Consider the following 21,418-nt stretch of genomic DNA (forward strand, 5'->3'; position numbering starts at 1 on the left):
GTGTACACTGCAGGCGCTCCGACGGAACGGGATTGCCCTGCTGTGTTGCCAGCTTTCACCCGGTACACCGAAGAATTCACTTTTCCCTCGCCCCGGGTGTGGCAGGGAGAAGGGGCCATCGAGAGGTGGCTTTGCCTTCTTTCCAGTGGTTGGCAAACTTGGCTGCACGTTAGAATCGCCTGAGCAGCTTTTAAGAATCCTCACGTCCAAGCCTTGTCCCAAACCAGTTACATCAGCCTCTCTGGGGTTGAGAGCACGATGCAGTCATTTCTTAAAACTCCCTGAGGATCTTAAGGAGCAGACCAGTTTGAGAACCAGTGCCCCAGAATCTTGTGTAAGACACGAGGAGTGAGGCCTGTGGGAGCTTTCCCACGGGGAGAGCGTGGGAGCTGACCGCGGGCTGGACGCGTGCTGGTGGCCTGGTTCTGACAAGTCGGCCAGGAGTTGCTGTGTTGTATTTGATCGTTTTTCAGCTTTAGGTCTCCAAACCTGCGAGAAGGAAACTGGGCCCAGGGACTTTCTAAACTTCCCCTGCCAGCCCTTGTCCCCTTCTGTGGGCCAGGCAGGAGTGAAGCCTGAATTAGCCCAAGTGGGCGGCTTTGATGGAAATACTGCTGCCTCTGAAGTAGCAGGGTCTGGGGCCCAGGGCCCTGCTCTCCTCTCACCCATGTCCTGGAGAGATTCCCTGGAAGCTGTGGGGTGTCCCTCTGTGGCTGTCACAGCTGCTCCAGGTTGTGGAGGGCAGCTGGCATGCCTGTCCCTGGCCTGTCCAGGTCACCTCTAAGCAGCAGGCCTCCACTTTGCCCAGCCTGAGGGCCTCTTCAGCAGCAACAGGGAAAACAGAAAATGACCCCACCTCGCAGCCCATGTGGCAAGGAGAGGCGGTTATCAGCCCTGCTGTTGTCCAGTAAGCTGGTACAGTACAAGGCCAGTTCCCAGGTCACCGGTGAATTGTGACCACCCTCTCTTGGTCATAGGGCTCAGCTCCCAACCTGCACCTTTGCCTTCCAGGATGAGGGAGCTGAGAGCTGGGGGGAGGCCCTGGGCCATGGGGTACTGCTCCCCGAGGAAGCAGGGAGGGGGCTGGGAGGTCTACTCTTCCTCTTAGGGATGTCCCCTCCTCCTTTCTGCAGTAAGTGACAGGTTTTTGCAAATCTATTTTCACTTTGGAAAATATGAGTAAATAGTTGTATATGGAAGAAGGCTGCTTGTCTACTCTCTTGCTTGGGCTCTCTGGTGTCTCCCTTGGCCGTGGCCCTGCTGGAAGTGGTGGCAGCACACTTACCTGAACTGTGCTTTTTGTTACCTGCAGCTCATAGGGCTGCTCCAGTTGACATGAAGTGAGATGTTGTGGAATGACCAGCCCCTTCTCTGTGCCTCCATTTTATCATCTTTAAAGCGGAGATAATCATTCTTGCCTTAACTTGCTTAGAGATTGCTGGGAAGATTAGGGTCAGATGACTTCCATGAAAATTCTTACTTTGAAACAGAAAACACTAGGCACCCTAAAGAGTCCATCACTAAGTCTAGCCTTGAAGAAAGCAGCTGTTCTCGTCAAAGAAAGTGGTATATGATGTTTTAGGCCAGGGTCCATGGCCTTGACTTGCCAAGGGTTGAGGTGGGTAAACAGTGACCAGCCTGACTCTTGCAGGCAGGAAATGCGGAGGTTGGGTGGGTGGCTGCTCGAGCTGTGGCTGGGACATTACTGAACACCACAGCCTGAGAGGCGGGGCTTGGCAGAAGAACGAGAATCTGTGGCATTTGATTAGTTGTCCCCTGCTCTCAGGCCACCCTCCCCCTCTCACAGGGTCTCATCCCAGGCTATCACTTTCTCCCTCTGCACACAGGCTCAAGAATGGGACATGGACGCCCGGCGACCAATGCCTTTTCAGTTCCCACCCTTCCCAGATAGGGCCCCCGTCTTCCCTGACCGCATGATGAGAGAGCCCCAGCTGCCCACAGCAGAGATCTCACTCTGGACCGTGGTGGCCGCCATTCAGGCCGTGGAGAGGAAGGTGGATGCCCAGGCCAGCCAGCTGCTGAATCTGGAGGGACGGACGGGGACAGCCGAGAAGAAGCTGGCCGACTGTGAGAAGACTGCTGTGGAGTTCGGGAACCACATGGAGAGCAAGTGGGCCGTGCTGGGGACCCTGCTGCAGGAGTACGGGCTGCTGCAGAGGCGGCTGGAGAACATGGAGAACCTGCTGAGGAACAGGAACTTCTGGGTCCTGCGGCTGCCCCCGGGCAGCAAGGGGGAGGTCCCCAAGGTATGTGGCAGTCCCTAGGGGCAGGGATGGAGGTGAGGACCAGCACATGTGAACAGAACTCTTGATCTGATCCTGTCGGTCCTTCTCATGAACTTCTCTAGCTCCCTGTTGTTTAATTTCAGTGTCTTCTTAAAGCCTGTCTCCACTTGAACAGCCTAGTCTAGAATGTTCTACCTCGGTGAGGCTGGCCTCCACAGTGTCCCACAGAGCCTGCATGTCTCTGTCATTGAGTCTTTACTGTCACTGTTTCCAGCCCCTCCCTGAGGTGGCTGGGTGTCTGCAAACTCCTGCAGCTCTTGGTGCTTGGGTTTTCCACCTGGCACCTACAAACGACCATTGGTCATTGGTTAGCTTTGTCTATGCTCGTCTGAATTTGGTTGAGACAGACCCAAAACCACACTGTCTGGAATCTCTTGAGAGTCACCACCACGACCCTCTGGTGGGCCCTGTCACAGTTCCTAATTCCTGCTCCATTTCCTCTTCCATTCACTCCCCTACTCCCCCCGGCTCATCTACACTGCCCTCTCAGTCGAAGACCCTTCTTTCTAGTCCGCTGAGAAACCGGAGTCACTCAAAAGGGACTTCACATGTAGCTACCACATTCCTCTGTCCACCTGCCTCGTGTCCCCTGCCCTCCCTGGTACTGTGGGCTCGTCCTCCTCCCTGCACTAACTGCAGGACATCGCTGGGGGTTTTCTACCTTCTCCTCTGCATCGTCAACTTTTCCCTCTCTACCGGTTGCTTCCCACCAGCGTGGAACATTGCCCGTCTCTAAGAATAACCCTCCGCAGACCCTGCATCTCTTCTGCTTAGTGCCATGTTTCTCTGCTCCTCTTTAGCACAGAATTCCTTAAATGGGTAGTCTATGTTTGCTCTCTCCAGTTCTTTCTTCCCCATTTTCTCTCCTATCCTTTTTTAACCTTTTTATTATAGAAAATGCAAACATATGCAAAAGTAAATAGAATAGTGTAACAAACCCTCATGAACCCGTCATCCAGCTTCAATACTTATCAACTCTTGACCAATCTTATTTCCTCTAAATTCTTACCCATGTTCCCCTTCCGTTTTATTTTGTGAAGCAAATATTAGATAGAAATCATTGTATTTGTAAATATTTCAGTATGTAGCAAAAAGGTCAAAACTCTTTTTTAAAAATAATAATCTCAATATTATCACCACCATAACAAAAACCTCAACCTACTCCAATATCTAATTGGTGTTTAAATTTTCACTTCTTCCAAAAATGTTATAATTTTTTTTTTTGGTGAGGAAGATTGTCCCTGAGCTAACATCAGTGCCAGTTTTTCTCTATTTTATATGTGGGATGTAGCCACAGCATGGCTTGATGAGTGGTACACAGGTCCACACCTGGGATCTGAACCTGCAAACCCTAGGCCACTGATGCAGAGTACGCGAACTTAATTACTATGCCACTGGGTTGGCCCCCAATAATTTTTTTTTTCTATTTGTTTGAGTCAGAACTTAAAGTCTACAAATTGTGATTTCTATGTCTCTTAAGTCTTTTTTTTAGTCTATAGGTTCCTCCTCCATCTCTTTCAGTTTTCCTTGCAGTTTCTCTGTGGAAGAAACTAGGCTGTCCATCCTGTTGAGTTTCTCACTGTCTGGATTCCACTGATTGCATCCTCTGTGGTCTCATTTAATGTGTTCCTCTATTCTCAGTATTTCAGTAAATTGGTAATTGGATCATTCTCCTTGGCACCCATGCCAGTCACCCACCTCTCCATCCTATTGGTCTTGCCAAAGCCCTAATGATGTCCATGGTATTAAAGCCAGTAGTTGGTGCTCAGTCTTCATCCTCCCTGCCTGTCAGCAGCATTTCGTGCAGGTGACCAGTCCCACCTTGAAAAACCTTCTCCGGTGACTCCGGGACACCTCTCTTGATTCTTTTCCCACCTCACCAGCTGCTCCTTCTCAGTCTTCTTCGCTGGTTCCACCTCCTTTTCCTGACTTCTTATGTTTGCAGTGGTCCAGGGCTTGGTCTTGAGGTTTTGCTCGTTGTCTACACTCCTTCCCTTGTGATTTCATCCAGTCTCAGGGTTTTAAATGCAGCCTGTGTGCTGTCAACTCTCAAATGCAGTCTTTTCTTCCCACTCTTTCTCTGTATCTTGCTCAGACTTCCTTCTTGATTCACATTCCCAAGTGCTAATTCAGCATCTCCATCAAGACATCAGTAAATAGCTTACGTTTAACGTGACCAAACTGACCCCTTGATCTTCCACCTGAAACCGTTGTATACAAAGTCGTTCTCATCTCTGCTGAAGACGGCTCCATCCTTCCAGTTGCTCAAGCCAGAAGCCTTGGAGTCATAGTTGCCTCCTCTCTTTCTCACCCCCTGCTTCCAATATATATACTTCCGATAAACACTGTCTGATTTTTCTTCAAAATATAGCCAGTCTGACCACCCCTCCCCACCTCCACTAATCCTGCCATTGTCTAGTCAGAGACACCATCACCTCTCATCTGATTATTACCGTGGCCTCCTGCCTGGTCTCCTTGTCTCTGTCCTTGTCCCCCACCCCATATAATCTATTCTCAGCAGAGCAGTCGGAGTGAGCCTTTTTTTTTTTTGTGAGGAAGATTAGCCCTGAGCTAACTGCTGCCAATCCTCTTCTTTTTGCTGAGGAAGCCTAGCCCTGAGCTAACATCCACGCGCATCTTCCTCCACTTTATATGTGGACGCCTACCGCAGCATGGCATGCCAAGTGGTGCCATGTCCGTACCTGGGATCCGAACCAGTGAACCCCGGTCCGCCGAGAAGCGGAACGTGCGAAATTAACTGCTGTGCCACCAGGCCGGCCCAGAGTGAGCCTTTTAAAATATAAATCAGTCATATTACACCTCTGCTTAAAACCCCCAAATGGGTTCCTGTTGTATTCACCATGAAAGCCCCTGTTCTGTCAGTGGCCCTTTCTCTCCAGCCGCACCTTTCCGTCCTCATCTCCACTCCACTCCCTCTTGTCTACTCCTCCAGCTCACCGGCCTCTTGCGGTTCTGCCAGCACACCACACAGTCCCACCTCAGGGACTTTCCTCCACTGTAAAAGCTCCTTCCCTGGGTAGCTGCTCGGTCGTCACTTGATCAGTGTGTCCTTCTGTGGCCACCCAATACAAAAGAATGATGTCACCCCACCCCCAGGACACTCTTCCTTGTCCTTGCTCTCATTTTCTCCAAAGCACTTGTGCCACAAGCCATCTTAAATATTTACTTCCTTTTTTGTCTTCTTGGTTGATTTTCTGCAACCAGAATGTAAATTCTGCTTGGTTCACTGATGTGTCTCCGTGGCTGTGATGGTACCTGGCTTATAGTCGATACGCAAAAAATATTTGCCGAGTGACTCCTTCCAGCTGGACAGCTCACACTTGCATGTAAGGAGCCGGGTCTTCTGTGTCTTTGAATCTGCTGAGGTGACCAACCCAGTGATTTTGCCGAGGACTTGTTTAACAGTGATTGATTGCGGCTTCACGGAGCTGACTTGCAATAGTGGCTCTGGTTCCTCCCTAAAATGCTCCCTGCCCCTGCAGGCCACAGGGCCTCGTTTTCCGTGTGGTTTGGCTTATGTTGCTTGTCCGGCACAATCAGGTCTCCTTACACACTGCCCTTTCCTCTTGTCTGTGTGGCATGTTGTAACTGGGCGCTGTGTCCTCACTTGGCACCGTTGGGTGTTGTGTGCGTTGGATCAGGCGTCAGGAGTCTTGAGTTGACGTGTGCCCTCACGGAACGATGGAGTGGTCCTGGGATCTGGAATCAGAGGACTGGGGTGTGAACCTTGGCTTTGCCATGCACTGGTTTTCCTGGTCAGGTATGTTTTTTGTTGTCTCTGAGCCTCTTCAATTCCTCTTTTGAAAAAGGTGAAGTATAAATAAATAATTCCCAGATGGTCCCTCTGAATTTCAGCGTTCTCATCTGTAACGTCAAGATGATGATATGCTTACTGGATGGAGTTGTGAGGATTAACTGATTTTGTTGATGGGACAACACCATCCTGTTGTATTATGTGTGTTATTTATCTCTTGCTGTTTAACAAATTACCCCAGAACTTAGCAGGCTAAAAAATTATTATTTATCATTTTGCAGTTTTGGTGGGTCAGGAATTTGGGAGCAGCTTAGTTGGGTGATTTGGCTGGAAGTCTCATAAAGTTATAGTCAAGCTATTGACTGGGGCTGTGGTCATCTGAAGGCTTGACTGGGACTGGAGGGTCCACTTGCAGGATGGCTCAGTCACTTGGCTGTGGGCAGGAAGCTTTAGTTCCTCACTGTGTGTGCCGCCCCACACAGCTGCTTGAGCATTCTCATGACATGGCAGCTGGCTTCCCCCAAAGTTAGTGATCCAAAAGAGAGAGACCAGCGTGGAGGCTGCAGTGTCTTTAATGACCTAATCTCAGACGTTGTCACTATCACCTCTTCATTTATTTGTTAGAAGTGAGTCACTAAATTCTGCCCACACTCAAGGGGAGGAGAATGAGGCTCTGTTTTTTGAAGGGACTATCAAAGAACTTATGGACATAAACCATAAAGAATGTTAATTATTATTGCTGACAGTAGTTCTAATTCATTGTGTACTCTTGGCCGTGCTAGATGCATCCTCCTTGTCAGATTCAAGGAAGGCTGATCGTCTCTCAGATCCTTTGTGCCTCTTGGATCCTGTTGTGTTTGTTAAGTGGTTCACAGATAACTCATGGATAGTCTTGTCCGTCCAGCTGGACTGTAGGCTCCCTGCCGTCTTGGACCACGTCTCAGACTCCCACTGTATCCTGGCATGGGGGCTTTTTCCAAAGTGATGGCTATTCCACTGTGAGAATGTGACTCCAGAGTTTTGACCCTCCACAGAAGTGGTGAAGTGAGGCAGAGGAGTTGGCATGTTGGAAAAGCTAATGAACTTGGTTTTGGGTACATTTAGTTTGAGGTACTTAAAAGATGATTAGATGGAGCCACGCAGAAGGCTGTTGAAATGTGGACTTTGAAGGGAGCAAGGAAAGTTGAAGAGTGTCATCTGCAAAGAGGTAATCATTGAAGTTGTGAAAGGAGTGAAATTGCCAAGGAAACAGTGAAGGAACAGGGAAGGGCAAGGGCAGGACCTTGGTCTTGGGGGAGGAAGAGGAAGCAGTGAAGAATTTTGGGACTTTTATCTAGCAGCAGGGAATTAAAATGAGGAGAGTGGTCAGTTTTCCCAGGTTGGGGATTTGCCCAAGTCTGGCAGAAGGTCCAGGGAACTAGAAATTCTGGTTCTGTTTCCAAAGATGGCTGATGAGCCAGCAGTCAGTAGGTGGCAAGCGGTGTGCATAGGATGCCCTTAAGGCATAAGCACCTGATGCAAGGGCTGGCGTTTCTGACCCATGTAAAGGTGTTGCCCACTCACCCCCCTGTGCACCTGTGGGCCTCGTGCCCAGAGGACTGTATTTTTCTAAGAAGTCGGACAAGGTGCCATATAGGTGATCTTTGGCCTTGTATGTGCAGGTACCAAGACTGATCAACTAGAATTAGGGCTTGAGGGAGAATTGAGGGGTTGGATTTCAGAGTGAGAGTGAAGGGCTGGTCCAGGAGGGATGTGAAAGTGGTGGGAGGTAAGGCTCTGTGGTCGGAGAAGGGAAGTTCAGTTATTAAGGTCATGGAAGTGAAACCATTTTGAGCCACTTGGTCCAAGTTGAGGCCATGCTGGTGAGTGACTGATATGAGTACAGACAAGGATCCTTGTCAAATTGAAATAAGAGCTTTCTGTAACAGATGAGACTACCTGGAATAACAAGCGACCAACGTTAGATGATGGGTGACTCAGGCTGCAGTGGAACTTCCTAGTATTGGCGGTACTATTCAACCCACCCAACAAATGTTTACTGGCTCCAAACTGTGTGCTTCTGGATGCTTGGGATATGGCGGTGAACAAAACAGAGCCAGATCCTGGAGCTTTCGCACATGCCTTTAAATTTTACATGTTTAATGACAAAAATATTACTGTTTACCAGAGGTGACCTGACCAGAAATACAGTTTTATAACAGGGTTTTATGTCTTTGGCTCACTGATACCTACTGAGATCCTACCACGGCTCTGTCACCCTGAGTGCCACAAGCCGCACCCTGACTTCAGGTCTATGCTTAGGGACCCAATTTACCTAAAAGTGAAATTACAAAGGATATGGTAAAATGTTTAAAAATAAAAGGCACTGTTGGCCATCATTGTTTTGGAAGCACGAGAAGATCGGGAATAGGGTGGAGCGACTCCGTTGGAATGGACGGGGCTGGGATTTGGAGGATGGGGGGCCCTGGACAGCAAAGGCAGGTTCTGGGGCAGAATGGGCCCGTGGCCTGTGAAGGGCGGGTGGGGGGAGAAGCAAGCAGGAGGGACCCGAGTAAAGCTCTTGTTGGCCTAGGTTCCGGTGACTTTTGTCGACATTGCTGTTTACTTCTCTGAGGACGAGTGGAAGAACTTGGACGAATGGCAGAAGGAGCTTTACAACAACCTTGTGAAGGAGAACTATAAAACCCTGATGTCCCTGGGTAAGGACACCTTCCCTCCTCTGTGGCGAGCAGCCTCTGGAGAGGGGAGTGAAATGCTTATCAACCCATCTTCACACCACCTGGGCAAGGTGTTGCATGTCTGTACCTAATGGAAACTCAAGAAACTGTTTGTTATAATGCTAGGAAGATAGAATGATTTGTAATAGGATGAAAATTAAAAACCCAGTTATAGAGCCTATCACTATAGAATTGAACGCTATGTTACTCCTTATTTTGGAATAGAAATAGCATCATTTGCACTTCACTACACACTACATCCCAACAGCCTTGGATGAGCCACAGTCAGTCTGCTGTTGGCTTTCAGAGACCACCTATTTCTACACCAGAAATTGGGGGATCTGTTGACTTGTTTTCAAGGTTCCTCATAAGAGGTCACCTGACACACTCACATAATTGCTACCACCTAGAGGGGCACTCCGGCGGGCAGGGAGAGTTGGGAGAGGGGAGAGTTCTGCCACTGCCCTTGATTGGGACCCATTGGTCGACTTCACTCAGTCCTTCCTTCCCTTCCAACTCATTCCAGACTCGGAGGGTCCAGTGCCCAAGCCAGATGCTCCAACCCAGGCTGAGCCCAGGGAAGAGCCTTGCATGTGGGAGCAACGAGATCCAGAAGAGAGAGAAATCCTAATGGATCCAGACACAGGTGATGGCAGCTGGAAAGGGCCCTGGGTCCAGGGCGGGGCAGGCTAGAAGCCCTGCCACCCCTGTGTGAGTTCAGGAGGGCTTCTCTTGAGTTGCTTGTGGTTCTGCTGCTATTGAAATTTGTCAGGGAGAGATTGTAGGGCTCGGAAGTGCACATGGATGTTTGTCTTTTGGGTTAGAGCCATGCAGCTCTGGATGCCTAGGTGAGCTGGGTGAAGAGAAGAGGAAGGCCAGGCTTGCAGCCTCCCAGGCCTGGCAGCAACCAGCAGTAAGTGACCCGAGGCCTGGGAGCAGCCCGGGCCCAGCCTGAGGCAGGTGGACAAGAGGGTGGAAGGGAGTCTGCACGGACACAGTTTGCTGCGGCCTGGTGCTTCTTGCTTAGTTAGTATCTCCGTATCATCATCCCATTCTCACACAGACCCGTACATCACAGGCAGACTTACCCTTCAGAGCTTTCTCCTCACTCAAGAAGGAATCATTTGTCTTGAGAAAATCCACTTTCTGAGAGCATTACACTTGGTCAGCATTTCCACCTGGGATGGAAGGTGCTAGGGTTCCAGTCCCAGCTCTGCCCTTGGGGTCTTTTCTCAGGGCCTCAACTCTCTTGTGCAGAGTTGGACCGGGTGAAATGTGGTACTCTCACTGTATTCTCTGCCTTATCGTATGAACTTTCACCTGTCTGTGCCCTCTGTCCTCCTCCTTTCTAAGAGGAGAGCATTGTCACTGAAACTTCCCTTAGAAGTCAGCTCCAGGACAGCCCCCTCCCTCCCAGTCATTTCTCTTTATTGAGATATAATTCACATACGTAAATTCACTCTTTTAAAGTGTGTAATTCAGTGGTTCATAGAGTTGTGCAACCGTTATCACCATCTAATTCTAGAACCTTTTCATCATAGGAAACCCCATCCCCATTAGCAGTCCCTCTCATTTCCCTTTCCTCCCCAACCCCTGGCAACCACCAGTCGACTCTGTGTGTGCGGATTTGCCTCTTCTGAACATTTCATCTAAATGGCTCGGTCCCCATCTTCAAGCAGTGCAAGTGTTTGAGGTCGGCAGCCGTGGTAACCTCTCACACTTAAAGCACCGTAACCTCACTGGTCCCGCTGAGCTATCATCCATCGCTGTGTGCGAGATGGAACAGGGACCATTATGCCCATTTTGTGGATGCAGTGAGCGCACTGAGAGCCAGACCGGTCAAGTGACTCATCTGCTGGGCTGGGGGTTGAAACCAGGATTCACGTCTTCCATTTCTCATCTAGTCGCTTTCCTGCTGCCTGAGCTGTCTCCTGCCAGGCTAGTACGTCACACCATAGACCATCATAAGAGGAAAAGGCCCTGTTTGTCTTGTCTTGGGGTCTACATAGAAGATATGTCATTGTCTTTTATGCATAAGGATGCTGTGCATTATCCATCCAAAAATGAGGCTGGGTTGCATCTCTTTGCCCAGTCTAACTTCTTACTAATCACATATGTATGTGTGAGTGAGTGCATATGTGTGTGAGTGTGTGTGTCTGTGTCTGGCCAACTCTTTCTGACTGGGGTGAAAAACAAGGACAGATGACTCCTACACAGAGGTCAAACTTATGGCCTCATCCTGATTAGCACCCAACACAACATGGGGCTGTTCCCAGAACTCTCTCCCCACCTTATCTCACCTCATTTAGTTGCTTGGCCTACGCCTTTCAAACATTCATTTGTCCTGAATGTTGATCACTTCTCTGCAAGTAGGACCTTCTGCTCCTTAGGGTACCCTGCAGTCACCCGCAGGAACCCGAGACCCCTGTGCTCTTCCCTGGCAAGTGCTGTCAGCTGTACTCCTCACCCCAGGAATGTCCGGGTGACAGTCATTCAGAAAAAAGACACCAGGTGATGTGATTCTCTGTCTCCAGGAGCAGAACCCCTGGTGCCTGCACAGGACGCATCCTCTCAGGTGAAGCGGGAGGAGTCCCTGTGTGTCCGGGGCCAGCGGGTCCTGGAGGAGAGGGCCATCCCCACAGAGGCCATTTCTGGTGAGTGACTGAGTAGCCTCCCAAACCTGGACGGGAGAGGCAAGGTCCAGCAGGTCTGCAGGCCCCCAGCTCTGTCTGTCGTGTGTGCCAGGCCGACGCGCGAGCTGGGAATGGAAGAGCTGTGGATCCAGGAGGGGCAGAGAAACAGGATTTTCCCATGGCACAAACATGGCACACGGCACTGATGATTTGCGGGCCCATCTGGGCTTAGCTTGTTCTGTTTCCTCTTTTCTTTGTAATATCAGTTTTTAACTATTCCTTCCTCTCCTCGAAAAGCAATATCAGGGCAGAAGTACTGAGTATAAGGCGCTTTACGCGGCTCTGTGGGTAAGGGAATGTAGTGGTCCATAAGACGTGCTCCTGACCGGGAAGAGCTGTTGCTGTTTTACACGAGTATTTACAGGCTGCTGCCTCTGTGCCAGGCACCCGCACGGCTGCAGGCCTGCGGGGTAGACCAGATAGTGTGTCCTAGATGGCATGCCAGCTGGACTCTGTATGCGAGAACTCTGGTAGAACAGATGTATATTAGTCAGAGTTCTCCAGAGAACCAGTAGGGGGAGGGAATGTGTGTGTGTGTGTGTGTGTGTGTTTGTGTGGAGAGAGACAGATTGATCGATTGTCTGGTTTTAAGGAATTGGCTTCTCAGATTGTGGAGGCTGGTATGTCCAGAATCCGCAGGGTGGGCTGGCAGGCTGGAGACCCAAGCAGTCTGCTGGCTGGATTCTCTCTTCCTCGGGGGAGGTCAGTCTTTTTCTATTAAGCCCTTCAGCTGGTGGGATGAGCCCCACCTGTGTTATGGAGGGTAATCTGCTTTATTCAAAGTCTATCAATTTAAATATTAATCTCATCTAAAAAAAATGCCTTCACAGAAACATCTAGAATGTTTGGCTAAATATCTGGGTACTGTGCCAGCCAAGCGGACACATAAAATTAACCATCACAGATAAATGAACGTACTGTAGCTCTTTACTTATCTACAGGTGAGAGCTCCACAAACCTCACCCCCCTTAGTCATAGGTCAGGGACAACAGCCTCTAAGCAGAGGAAAGCCCGTGCTGTTGTTATCGGGCATGTTCCTGGAAAGCATCACGGTGTTTCTGTCTTCAAAGAGATCTTTAAGAGAGAAGGAGGCAATAAAGGGCCAATGACGTTTAATAGACTGCAGAAGAAAGAAGATGTAGGATACATCTTAGAAAAATCTTGTTAAAATGTTTAGGATCAAAGGCTTTGTGGAAGGTGCTGCTTTCCTGGAAAGTCACCTCGTGAGGAGTACCTCTTTCCGTGGTGGTGCTCAGTATTCGAGCATGAACCTCACTCTAAGGATGTCGGTTTCTGAAGCACAGAAAGATGTTCCTGAGGTCATCGTTATGTCCCTCCCCCATAGTATCCACTTATTTGCAGCAAAAGTCCCATTAATTGGGGCCAAGCTGACTGAAACCTATAATTAATTAGCATATAATTTAATTATACCTGATTTTTAAGGAAAAGAAATAATTTTATGAAGTGAGAGATGTATTGAAAGCATCACCTTGTGGGCCTTTTCGTGTCCCCTAACGCCTGTGCTGCTCTGTCCCACAAGCAGACTCACCAGCCTCTGCCCAGGACCTCCTGTCCCGGATTAAACAGGAGGAGCACCCGTGCGTGTGGGATCAGCAGGATTTGGCAGAGAGAGATATTCCAACGGACCCCAATTCAGGTGAGCGAGATGCCAGAGTGGACATCAAGGACAGGCAGCCCCTTGGCCGCCTTTCGTAAGTGGTGGGAAATCAAGCTGACTGAGTCATATTTGGTTAAAGGTCGATAAGAGGCTCAGAGAATAAAATACAACATGTTCCTCAGTTTGTGACTTTGTGTACAGATTTTGGGATATAGCCATTAGTAAAGTGGAGGGGATCTTTTTAAAGGAATCATTAAATCGATAATTTGTTGTGTCAGTGTAAGTGATACTAAAATTATTTCAGCACTGATTTTTGAACAATAAATATAACCAAAAAGCCTCTTAAAAGTTGTCTATATTTCTGTGACAGAAAGAAAGAAATTGCCATTTTTCTGGAATTTTTCTTAAATAAATACTAACTAGTTAGATATCTTCCATGAAACTTGTAGGGAGGGTCCAGGCACATAGGGAAGCATAAAAGAACAATAGGAAAGCTGCACCAGCCTGGGGCCATGTGTGTATGTGTGTGTGTGTGTGTCTGTGTGTTCACATAGGCTCACAGAGCTGGAGAAATCCAATGTCATCTCACTTGCTAGTTATGACCCCAAAGTCTCATCCCACCCCACATCCCAGGAGGAGAAGACCAGACGTAAAGTCTAGCATCCCTTGTAGTTTGTCAGTTCTGCCACTTTACAATGAGGAATCGAGGGGTCCAGGGCAGAAGGGAAGGCTGACCCTTCCTGATAACGGGCCGCCGTCGCCACTGCAGTTCTTACAATGAACTTTGCTCGCTGCTTCTGCCATTGCTGATTCTTAAGTCCTGCCACTCATCCACAAGTCCCGTGGGCCTTCAGAGACCAGACTTCCCCGACCTGTCCTGGACCACAGGTTGCTCTGGGGCTCGGTGACAGAGCTGGAGGAACTAGGTTCTAATCCTGGCTCCAGCGCTGCACAGACTTTGGGACGAGCCTCGTCTTCTCTGGCCAATTTGAGATGTAGCAAGCACAAGTGAGATCCCATTTATGAAGGCATTTGACAGGAGAAGGACGGCCGGTAAATGAAACACAGACACACAACCGCCACGTGCCCTGCGAGTCGGAGCGGTGGCGTTTGCATGTAGTGGTTTTCAAACCTTTTTGAGAGGATGCTCAGTGGAAATGAACAGAATCTAAGACTGCCGTCTTTCCATGAACAGAGTCTCTGATCTCAGCACATGACATTTTGTCATGGATCAAGCAGGAGGAGCAGCCATACCCGTGGGGCCCACGCGACTCAATGGAAGGAGAGCTTGGATTAGATTCTGGCCCCAGTGAGTAACGCGCCCCCGGGACTCTTGGGTATTTTGTCCAGGGGGTTGGTTCTCACCTCAGCCCACCCCCTGACAGGGTGATGTTCTCTATGGGAGCCTTCCAGTGGTCTGCACCAAAGCACTGTCCCCTTTCCTTTTGGAGGATGGCAGCTGTGTTCACTTCCTGGGGCTGTCTTAAAGGACCGCAACTGGGTGGCTTACAACAACAGAAATGTATTGTCTCACATTCTGGAGGCCGGAAGCCAGAGATCCAGGGGTCAGCAGGGCCCTGCCCTCTCGGAAAGCTGCCCGGGACTCCTTGCTTGCCTCTTGCTAGCTTCTGGTGTTTGTTGGCAATCTTTGGCATTCCTTGGCCTGTGGGAGCATCAGCCCAATCCTTCGTCTTCATATGGTGTTCTCGGTGTGTCTGTGTCTTCACCTGGTAGTCTTATAAGGACACAAGCCATACTGGACCAGGGCCCACCCTGCTCCAGTGTGACCTCACTTTAACTAAATACATCTGGAAAGAGCCTATTTTGAAATAAGTTTGCATTCTGAGGTACTGGGGGCTTGGATTTTGACTTATCTTTTTGGGGGGATATAATTCACTCCATAGCAGCAGGGAAAGGAGAGTGGGCTGGGAGAGAGCTGAGCCACTAGTGCCTGAGCAGGAGTTGATGACAGCAGGTGGCTCACATACTAGGAAACGCTGGCCAGAGGACCCAAGGCAGCCCTGAGCTGACATCCTAGCATGCCTGGTGAAGATACTGATGCTCAAATAGGGAGAGGGGATTTCTTTTCCCCCAACAGGTATGGGACCAAACATCTCGCTGACTTTGGTCTCTTGGGTCTTTCTTGATGCTCTATTTATTGGCCAGTGACCTCCGACATGTGTTCACAGATTATTTAACACTCTCAGCATCAGGCTAGCATTCCTTGCCAGACCCAGTACCATCGTCTTGCCCTCAGGACAGCTGACTTAGTGTCTTCTGGTCGATCAGAGTATTGAAGGGGCAGCTAAATATATGTTCCTTTTCCATACTCCTGACACGTTCCAGGAGCTTAAAAGCCATGTAAGAGCTGAGGACATAGGTTATTTCTGATCTGAAAGGCCATTTTAGGCTCAGGTAAGAGGATCCCACCCTCGGAGACAACTTAATTCAGTCTGGAGGAGCAGGGTAGGACTGGAGGAATGGGCAGGGATGGGAGAGGAACAGTGTATGCCCTAGTTTAAAATAGAATTTAAAGTGGTCCTCTTTCTAACCTGTTGGTGGGGTGGGATGAGACAGGGAAAGCCAGGAGACTAACCATGAGGACAGGAAGAAGTGACAGCCGTCGATTCCACTTCATTCTCTAGAGCGCCCAGGCCACTGTTTCTAGCTGTGGCCTTGAAGGCATAGGTACCAGTTCGTGAAACATGCCAGGAAATTCTGCCCCAACCTTTGTCTCTCAGTGCTGCCTTCTGGCTTTTCCAGGTCAGATAGGAGCATGTGGACCTAGAGGAGCCTTTTCCTGGGGACCTGTGTGGTTGTGGGGACAGATCTAGAAAAGCCTGTATGGAAATTGCAAGGCTTTGCAAATTACTATACTATTGTACATCTTCAGTTTGGATTGCCAAGTCATAGAACAATTTGCCTTGTGATGTTTTATCTCTGGGAGGCCTTCAAACCTTAGCATTTGGGAGGAGATGCCCAGAATTTGGGAGGGGGGGAGTGGTATCTGGAAATGCTGCTCCTGCCTGCCCAGGCATTAAAGCCTCTCACCAGAGCTTCTCGTCCTTCCCCCAGAGTGGGCCTGCCTTTCACACCTTAGTGTGGGAGTGTGAAATTAGTGTCTCACCTGTGATTTCTTTGAGGTTTAAAACCCACCTAGTGTTGTGGTTGCCAAGGACAGCCGGATGGGCTTTGGGTAAGACACGGTATCATGTGGCAGGGTCTTCTGGAGAGGCTTTGGAGGGGGAGAGAGCAGTGAGGGTAGAAAGTAAAACACAGAAATATGTGATGCGTGTCCCTGCCAGCCTCCTTCCGCAGCCCTGGGATACGCAAGAGAAAGACCTAGTGTCCTGTTTTTTTGTTTGTTTTTTTGTATATGTGAGGAAGATTGGCCCTAAGCTAACATCTGTTGCCAATCTTCCTGTTTTTGCTTGAGGAAGATTGTCACTGAGCTAACATCTGTGCCAGTCTTCCTCTATTTTATATGTGGGATGCTGCCACAGCATGACTTGACGAGCAGTGTAGGTACATGCCCAGGATCCGAACCTGGGGCTGCCAAAGTGGAGCACGTGAACTTAACCACTATGCCACTGGGCAAGCCTACTGGTGTCCTGTCTGACTTAAAGTCAGACTTCAGCCTAACTGGACATTACATTTGAGTAAAAAGGATTCTTCATTTTATATATCAATAAGCATGTATTAGTCTCTAACTGCTCTCTGACAGTTAGTGTAAGACAGGAAAAAAATCTAGTTCACCCAAAGTTAGTGTGCATGAGGTGCCATCGAAGCAGGAAGTATGAGGAGGACGTTGGAGTCCAGTGGCTACCAAGTGCTTCTGGAGTGAGTGGTGGTCAGGAGCCTACAGCTGGACCACCCTACCTAGATGCCAACACTTACAGAACCGGATTTGAAAGCGCCCTCCTGAAATTCCCACATTATTGACTGCCTTGGGTTAAAACAGTGGTTCCAACCTTTTTTAGTTTCTATTATTTAACAAATATCTACTTAGTGCCTACTCTGTGCCCTGCAGTATGACAAGCACTTGGAATAAGCAGTGAAGAAGGACCAGGGACCTTTCGTTTTGTGGGATGGTGATGGAGAATAAGCAAGCCAACAGCAAACAAGATAAAGTCAGAGGGTGCTAAATGAGAACGACTTAGGGAAAACAGGAGGATGGGAGTGGGGGCAGGAGGGCTAAGGCAGGAGCGACCTCACTGGGGAAGAAATACTGTAGTGTGTTGACCATAGGACTGTTTGAGAAGAGAAGACCAGAGAGGGAGGGTGGGGGCAAAGGCCATGTGGCTTCAGGGGCTGAGGTTGGAGTGATAGGCTGGGAGGAACCTGACCACTTATGACCTATGGGCCAAGTTAGAGTTTGGATTTTATTCTAATATGAAAGGAGCCTAACAGAGGGCTTAAACAGGGCAGTGACATGATCTGGCTTACATTTTAAAAAGAGAAGTTCAGGAATGGACTGGAGTAGGTTGGGGAACAAGAGCCAGAAACAGGGAAACGATTTAGGAAGCTAACGGAGTTGGTACAGACCAGGTGGAGACGTGACAGTTGGTCAGAGTTGGATGGTAGCAGTGCACATGGAGAGAAGTGGACGGATTCAGGATGTACTTTGGAAATATAACTGATGGATTGTATGTGGTGGATGAGGAGTCAAGAGTGACTCCTAGGTTCGGGTCCTGAAGAACAGGGTGAGTGGAGGTCTCTTTGCTAAAATTGTGAGCCCTTGAAAAGAACCACTTAGGCTGTGTAAATCAAGTGTTCTACCTTGGACCTGTTAAGTTTGAAATGACATCCAAGTAGCAGTGTCAGGTAGCAGATGAGCATGGGAGTCTGAAGTTCAAGAGAAAGCTCAGGACTAGATTGGTTAGGGAGTTATAGGTTGCAATGACTTGTGACACCAACTACCTGGAATTAGGTCAAACCAGCCAGATGAAATGCCCCATCCTCCACAAGACTGCTCTCACCAGCTGCAAGTTCAAGGGTCCCCAGACCACCCTCACTTCTCATCATCTGGCACAAATTAACCCCTCAGGTTCAGTAATCCATTAGAAAAACTCACAGAACTCAGGAAAGCACTATACTTACAATTAGTTTTATTAGAGCAAAAGGATTCAAATCAGAACCAGCCAAAAGGAGAGATCCACAGGACCAACCGTGGGAGAGTCCTTAACACAAAGCTTCTGTCGTCTGTTCCCCCTGGAGTAAGGCGTGTCACCCTCCCAGCAGTGACTTGTGACAATACTCAGGGTATTGCCTGCTAGAGAAGTTTATCCGAGCTCTGTGTCCAGAGTTCTTCCTGGGGCTTCTTTACATACGTATGATTGATTGAATTATTGGCCATGAGGTTGAACTCATTCTCCAGCCCCTGTTCCCTCCCTGGAGGTTGGGCTCCAAGCCCCAACCCTCTAATCATGTGGTTGGTCTCTGGCATGTCCAGCTCCCATCTGAGTCATCTTGTTAACTTAAACTATCTAGGGGCCCACCATGAGTCACCTCGTTATCGCAAACCATCAGGGTAAACATCAGGGCCTACCGCGAATAACAAAGACACTCCTACTGCCCAGGAACTGAGGACACAGACCGGCCAAATTGTTACATGGAGGTTATTTTAAGGCTGAGGATTGTATGAGATCTAGGGGGAGTGCAGACAAAGAATTAAAGAGACCCCAGGTGTGAGCTGGGAGCAAACCAGAGGAGCATGGAGTCACAGAGGCTAGGAGAAGAGAACCTCTCAAGAGAGAGGGAGGGGTTAATTATGTCAAACGGGATGAGGGGTTGAGTTTGCAGGACAGGAAGAGGCATTTGGATTTGGCAGGTTGGAGGTTGTTGGTAACCTTGACAAAAACTGTTTCAGTGGCGTGCTGGGACATGCCTGATTGTAGTAGTCTCAAAGAGAAGGGAGGTGAAGAAGTGGTGAAAGCAAGTATAGATAACTCTTACAGAATATTGCCGTGAAAAGGAACAGAGGAATAAGATGAGATGGTAACTGGAGCAGGGGAGCCACGGGGTCAAGGGAGGATGTTCTTTTAAGGTGGGAAATACTGGACCATTGTGGCTGGTAGGATGTTCTTAACCGCTCTAGAACCCTGATTCAAATTGCCTGAAAGAGTAAAGACGTTTGTTCTCTTACATAACTAGAGGTTGTTCAACTGCAGCCTCAGTTGATTCGAGGACACAACTTCGTCATCAAGGACCCAGGTTCTTTCCAACTGTCTGCTCAGCCATCCTTGGCGGGACTGGGCAAGATGGCCGCAGCTGTTCCCAGCAATCACACCCAGACCCAGAGGAAGAGGAAAGGCCATCCTTTTTCCTGTGCTCTCTCTAAGGAGTGAGGAAACTTTCTCAGAAGCCTCCCAGCCAACTCCTCCTCACATCTCATCGCCCAGAATGTCATCACGTGCTTATGTCTGACACAGTTACTAAGCCAGTGAGCTCCAGAGTAAAAGTCCCTGAGTGAGAGGCTGGAGGAGGTGTGACATAATCCTCGCAGAGTGGGAAAGGGGGACACACTGAGAAGTGAGGTGGGATGCCAGGCTGGGGGGGCGGGGCCCTTCTGAGATGTGTGTGATTTTCTGCAGCCATCCTCAGCTGCGTGAGTGCGCTCGCAGTGTTGGGGTTCCCCAGGCAAGCAGAACAGAAGAGAAGGGACAGAGGCATTAAGGGTGTTTCATAGCAAGTGACAGCTGTGTTGACCGCAGAGCTGGTCAGGAAGGGAGAACAAAGGTCAGGGGGCATGATGGGACGGTAGCAAAAGGGGACTGATGCTCACACTGAGTTTGAAGAATTATCAGAGAAGGATTAGGGTTGTTTTGAGTTGGGTTTCCTGGGAAACAGTCCCTGAGATGGAGGTTTCCTTGCACGTGGTTTCTGGGAGTCCTCTTGAGAATAACGCCTTTGAAGGAGCGAGAGTAGCAGGTTGGGTAGAGGGAGAAGCAGCGCCCACAGTGCAGCTGCCCCAGAGGCCAGAGCCAGTCCCAGAGGACCGAGGGATGGCATCCCGGATGAAGTCAGGAGAGCCACTTTGGCCTCTCCCCTGGCCAGTGTCCTGTGGAGCTGGTTCTCTGCCAGGTCGGTTCTGATTGGGATAGAGAGGGGCTGGCTGGGCCCAGTCTATTTAGGGATGTCATGTAAGCAGGACAGGCCTCAGTCAGCCTCCCACGAGCAGGGGGGTTGGGTGGAAGCGTGGCAGATGTGGCCTGAGGAGTGGCCTCCAGGAGCAGACGCCAGGGTCCTGGGCAGAGGACTGAAAGGGATGCTGACAAGAGATGGGGGACAGAGCGCGAGCGTCACTTTCTTGACCCTTCTTCTGCAGCTGCCCCTAAACGGGGGAGGGGCTCCTCCAGGGAGGAAGGACTATGACTGGGGCGATCCGGGAGGTGAGGGAAGGTTTGGGAATGAGAAGGCTCCCGAATATAGTCAGCAAACAGAACAGTTCCTCAGTCAGCAGGCGGAGTCCTGGGCCCAAGGTCCCTGCCCTGATGCTCAGAGCCTGGACTTGTGACCCCTCAGTAGTGGAGAAGTGTGGACTTGGGGGCGCAATGCAAAGGCATCATTGCAGAAGCAAGATCAGTGCTTCCTGGGGAGGCTGGCTGGGCAGCCACTTCCACACAGGGCTACGGAGAGCCCCAGGCTCGTGGGGTCGGGGACCAGGGTGGGACTCACACCAACCCAGCTTACCGTGCTGCTGACAAGTCTGAAGGCCACTTGCTTAGTGGAAACCCGACTGCAAAGGGAAGGGTGGTCATGGTCCCAGCTCCCTGCCTTCCGTTCCTGTAGACCTCCAGACCAGGCTTTTTACCTTGGAGAAGTTGTGGCAAATTCTTTCTCTTCAGTCGAGAGATTCTCCTTTGATAAATTAGCCTGGACGTCAGAATACAATAAAGGCTTATTTCCAGGCAGTTCTGCCTTCCGCATAGCCCCCAGCCACCCCCGCCCCCCCAATGTGGAGGGGTTCCCTCTCCTAGCTGGGGGCTACCTGCTGGACCCGCTTCTGGTGCTCTACAGCCGGCTGGTGCTCTGCAGCCGGCGGCTTTGGGCAGGTCAGAGGGTCAGGGAGCCCTAGAGCCATACAGGACACGACCGCTTGCCTTGTTCAATCCCCTCATTTTTTAGAGAAACTGAGGCCCAGATAGCCTGTGACTCACACGAAGCCACAGAGCAAGTTAGTTAAGGACCTGGGCCCCCTCGCAGGGACGGCGGCAGAGCACCGTGAGCATGTCACTTCTTCGTGTCTCCTCCTCCCCAGGTGACAGCCTGCTGATGGTGAAGAACCCCGCCCCGGCCCCGCCGCAGCC

The 21,418-nt window shown here is 49.9% G+C and overlaps 1 protein-coding gene across 1 annotated transcript in view; it reads left to right on the top strand.

The window, feature by feature from the left end:
- ZNF282 (zinc finger protein 282) overlaps positions 1–21,418 on the top strand; it is a 28,007-nt gene that overhangs the window by 754 nt on the left and 5,835 nt on the right. Inside the window, exons 2-8 of the mRNA XM_046668989.1 lie at positions 1,848–2,267; positions 8,654–8,780; positions 9,325–9,444; positions 11,333–11,452; positions 13,035–13,148; positions 14,305–14,418; positions 21,370–21,410. Of these exons, the coding sequence (XP_046524945.1) occupies positions 1,848–2,267; positions 8,654–8,780; positions 9,325–9,444; positions 11,333–11,452; positions 13,035–13,148; positions 14,305–14,418; positions 21,370–21,410 (1,056 nt within the window). The remainder of the gene's footprint in view (positions 1–1,847; positions 2,268–8,653; positions 8,781–9,324; positions 9,445–11,332; positions 11,453–13,034; positions 13,149–14,304; positions 14,419–21,369; positions 21,411–21,418) is intronic.

The sequence above is a fragment of the Equus quagga genome, chromosome 8 (assembly GCF_021613505.1).
Source record: "Equus quagga isolate Etosha38 chromosome 8, UCLA_HA_Equagga_1.0, whole genome shotgun sequence".
In the NCBI taxonomy this organism is placed as follows: Eukaryota; Metazoa; Chordata; class Mammalia; order Perissodactyla; family Equidae; genus Equus; species Equus quagga.